The following is a 4,472-nucleotide window of genomic DNA, read 5'->3' on the forward strand; positions in this document are numbered from 1 at the left end:
CACCATCTTACAGCCACTAACTGTACACACTACCTTACAGCCACTAACTGGACACACTATCTTACAGCCACTAACTGTACACACTACCTTACAGCCACTAACTGGACACACTACCTTACAGCCACTAAATGGACACACTATCTTACAGCCACTAACTGGATACACTACCTTACAGCCACTAACTGGACACACTACCTAACAGCCAATAACTCATTTTGTTGAATTTAATAAAATGAATCACTATACATTTGATTTGTTTATCCAAATTACTCTTTTTAGATTATGGAGATCCAGGGTGAGGCTGTGTTGACCCTTGATGTTACTATATATAACCATGCCACTGAGGGAGCTAAGTATGCAGACATGTCATGCATGGACACCAGTGTCAACGTCACGCTTGGCTGCATTCGACTTGTTTTCGTCAACAAATTTGTCAACGACTTACTGGTTAGTTGTACAGATAACAATATCTGTGGTTAGGGTTAGGGATATCACTTTTCATTTTGAAGTAGAAGCTAAAAGCAACATCATTACCTTAGGAAACAATCCAAAATTCTGCCATAACATATTTTTTGGCTCAAACAACTCTTCATGGTTAAAAATTGAAGGAATTGGGTGACAAAGTTTCATAAAAGTGTTGAATAATTTTCTGTGTAGCAAATTTCATGAAAATGGGACAAATTCAGGTAAGTTCATGTATAAAAAATAGCAAAGAACCGAATGGAAAATTGACCTGATGATGTATGTGTTCTGTAAGATGTATGTCATGCTGTCAGAAAGGTAGCCATTGAACATACAACAAATAGCAATGGCCAATCGTTTTGGATTGTACCTGTTTTCGTATCTAATATACATTTTGGAAGGTTTTGGATAATTCCCAACATGTCTTAGAGGTTTAAGTTGGGTTTTTTCCAAATCAAGACCATGTAAACATAAAAATGATTACATAATTGATAAACCAAAAGTATAATCCATGTTTGTTTGCAGGTATTTGTGAACAACTTCCAGGCTGCGAAGGATCAGGCCGTTTTCCAGGCTGCTAGGGAGCGGATGGTCCACGCTGGACAGTCTGTGGCAGAATTCTCTAAAGACGCAGTCAGCAAACTCCAGGAGAAGGCCCCACGTGTCGGTCTAAACATCAACATGCAGGCACCTCTCATTGTCATTCCATTGAGTTCAAAGTCTCGAGAAGTCTTGCTAGCAGATTTTGGTGAACTCAGTATTCAAAATGGCTTCCACCTGACAGGAAAGGTGTCCAGCAGTGGTATCCCAGCTGTGTTAGATCGAATGGTCATCCAGCTGAAACAGTTAAAACTCACAAGGTAGGTTATCTCCCCTTAAACTGTCATACTGGAGGTTATCTCCCCTTAAACTGTCATACTGAAGGTTATCTCCCCTTTAATTGTCATACTGAATGTTATCTCCCCCTTAACTGTAATACTGAAGGTTGTCTCCCCCTATACTGTCATACTGAAGGTTATCTCCCCTTAAACTGTCATACTGAAGGTTATCTCCCCCTAAACTGGCGGGAACCTGCGAGCACTGTCGAGCACTACCCTATACCTTCAGGGGAAGCCTGGCGCGATCGCCTCAGTCCTCCTTTGGTCGGGTACAGAAAAAGTGATCGGCAACTGTAGCCGTATAAAAAATGTCGGCCCGTGGTCGTCTTGGTTGTCCGAGGGTCCCCTGAAGGTCACCTTGTCTTGCCTGCCCTCTGAAGCTTTCGTATAGCCTCTGCTGCTTATAGCCTCTGCTGCTTTTGGTTTCCTGTGGCTCCCTGTGTCAATATACGCCTACATTCGGCCACTCTTGCATGAAGAACGGCGGACTGCGGCCGAAATCAAGCCGGGATCGCCCATTTTCAACCTTTCTCTGCCTCTCTCGGCCGAACAACGCAAGAAGATCGCTCACTTGCGCACGAGAATAAGTCTCTACCAGGCCTTTGCCGTGTACATGCGGGTACTTGCACGTACTTTTGCATACTTGCGCGGGGAAAGTCTGTGATTCGTCCCCTGCCATGGTCCATTGGTCTCAATCGGGCCAAAAAAATGGACAATTGGAGGCGATTCAGGAACACAATAGGGCCGATAAAAAGTTTTAATTCATCGGGGACAATCTGGGCCAGATCGGGCCGATTGGAAAAAACAATCCTTAGTGAAAAGCCCGCTTTAGACTCCATAATCTCTTCAACATAAGAGACCCATTTGCTAACGTCTCCATGGTAAAGGTTAGCTTTCTTTGTTAACATGTTCGTTATGGGGTAGGCCCCCTTATTTTTCATCTTCAATGTAGGTTAGCTCCCTTTATTTATAGAAATGAAAATCCTTTGTGTAGGTTAACTGCCTTTGTTTCTTTCTTAAATTTAGGCTAGCTTCTACTGTAGAACAAAAGTTAGCTCCCTTTGTTTCAAAATTTGGTTATCTGATTTTTCCCACTACTGTTGTATTACAAAGGGAGGTAATTACAGACATGTTGGCAGGTTGATATTAAGAAAGAATCTAATTACCAATGTTTGATTTCAGGGACGTGTTCAACGTGGCCGGGGCCAGTCGCGGTGAGTGTCTGATCCTAGAGCCGGTCACCATCTCTCTTAATGTAACCAGGAATCTGGCCATATCCTGGTACACTGACCAGCCCGAGGTGGACATCACAGGGTCAATGGAGGCCATTGTGGTAAGTGGTCAGCAGGGTCGGCATGGTGATAAGGTTTAACGTTTGCTATGGTTCTCACACATCTATAGATATACAGGTATGCAGAGGAAGACTTCTCAGTTCTCTGTTTCTTGTAACATTCTAGATGAAATCACTTGTGTCAGTTTTGCTTACTGAAGCCTTAAAATGTAATAAACAAAAAAATGTAGCATCATGTCTGAGAATAAAGAGGGCCAAACAGCCTCTGTTAAGTGACCATGAGCCAGGGAGATTTGATGTACCGGGTATAACATTCTAAGTTGTTGATTTGTAGGCGACCATGAGCCAGGGAGATTTCAAAATGGCCATGTCACTTCTGGAAGAGAATTTGAATGAAGGTCAGGTTAAAACAGAGGACAATGATCAAAGTCAGACAGGGATTGAACAACCAAGTGAAACTTCTGTAACACAGGAGTCACCCTCGGGAACATGTAAGATGTTTGATTGGTGTTGCTGATTTGTCTAAGTAATTTACCTCACATATATCTTGAAACGACTCTGCAAATATTTATATAATGGAATGTTGACATTATGGGCTCAATGTATTGTTAACGTAATGTCTTACAATTAGTTTGTCTGGGGAATCCCCCTCTTTTGTCTGGGGAATCCCCCTCTCGATGCTAGTGCGAGTCGTATCTTTTGCAAATGTCCCTAGATATCGTATTTAATTAACTGGAGAAGCTTTTTTATTTTATTTGTGACTACATGACATTGTGTATCATTACTAAGCAGCACTTGATAACTCTTTGTTTTAGCATCTGAAGGTCAGGTTACCCAAAAGGTCAGCGAACCAACAGAGGTCAAGGTCAACTACACAAAGGTTAAGTTCAACTTCCAGATGAAGAGTTTGGAGGCAGCCTTATACACAGGAGAGAGTTGTCTGGTAAGATTGAGTCTTCTACACAGGAGAGAGTTGTCTGGTACATCTGGTAAGATTGTGTCTTCTACACAGGAGAGAGTTGTCTGGTAAGATTGTGTCTTGTACACCGGAGAGAGTTGTCTGGTAAGATTGTGTCTTCTACACAGGAGAGAGTTGTCTGGTAAGGTTGGGTCTTATACACAGGAGAGAGTTGTCTGTTAAGACAGTCTTCTATACAGGAGCGAGTTGTCTGGTAAGATTGTGTCTTCTACCCAGGAGAGAGTTGTCTGGTAAGAGTGTGTCTTCTACACAGGAGAGAGTTGTCTGGAAAGATTGTGTCTTCTACACAGGAGGGAGTTGTCTGGTAAGGTTGTGTCATATACACAGGAGAGAGTTGTCTTGTAAGATTGTGTCTTATATACAGGAGAGAGTTGTCTGGTAAGATGGTGTCTTCTACACAGGAGAGAGTTGTCTGGTAAGATGGTGTCTTCTACACAGGAGAGAGTTTTCTGGTAAGATTGTGTCTTCTACCCAGGAGAGAGTTGTCTGGTAAGATGGTGTCTTCTACACAGGAGAGAGTTGTCTGGGAAGATTGTGCCTTATACACAGGAGAGAGTTGTCTGTTAAGACAGTCTTCTATACAGGAGAGAGTTGTCTGGTAAGATTGTGTCTTATACACAGGAGAGAGTTGTCTAGTAAGATTGTGTCTTATACACAGGAGAGAGTTGTCTAGTAAGGTTGTGTCTTATACACAGGAGAGAGTTGGCTGGTAAGATTGTGTCTTATACACAAGAGAGAGCTGTCTGATAAGATTGCGCCTTATACACAGGAGAGAGTTGTCTGGTAAGATTGTGTCTTATACACAGGAGAGAGTTGTCTGGTAAGATTGTGTCTTATACACAGGAGAGAGTTGTCTGGTAAG

General features: G+C 42.5%; 1 protein-coding gene across 10 annotated transcripts in view; it reads left to right on the forward strand.

The window, feature by feature from the left end:
- LOC110464761 (vacuolar protein sorting-associated protein 13A-like) overlaps nucleotides 1-4,472 on the forward strand; it is a 188,059-nt gene that overhangs the window by 83,799 nt on the left and 99,788 nt on the right. For all 10 annotated transcript variants that reach the window (XM_021520142.1, XM_021520133.1, XM_021520132.1 and 7 more), the window contains 5 exons: nucleotides 280-447; nucleotides 988-1,322; nucleotides 2,523-2,673; nucleotides 2,966-3,122; nucleotides 3,447-3,574. In XM_021520142.1, coding sequence (XP_021375817.1) covers nucleotides 280-447; nucleotides 988-1,322; nucleotides 2,523-2,673; nucleotides 2,966-3,122; nucleotides 3,447-3,574 — 939 coding nt within the window. The remainder of the gene's footprint in view (nucleotides 1-279; nucleotides 448-987; nucleotides 1,323-2,522; nucleotides 2,674-2,965; nucleotides 3,123-3,446; nucleotides 3,575-4,472) is intronic.

The sequence above is a fragment of the Mizuhopecten yessoensis genome, unplaced genomic scaffold (assembly GCF_002113885.1).
Source record: "Mizuhopecten yessoensis strain PY_sf001 unplaced genomic scaffold, ASM211388v2 scaffold11031, whole genome shotgun sequence".
Classification (NCBI taxonomy): domain Eukaryota; kingdom Metazoa; phylum Mollusca; class Bivalvia; order Pectinida; family Pectinidae; genus Mizuhopecten; species Mizuhopecten yessoensis.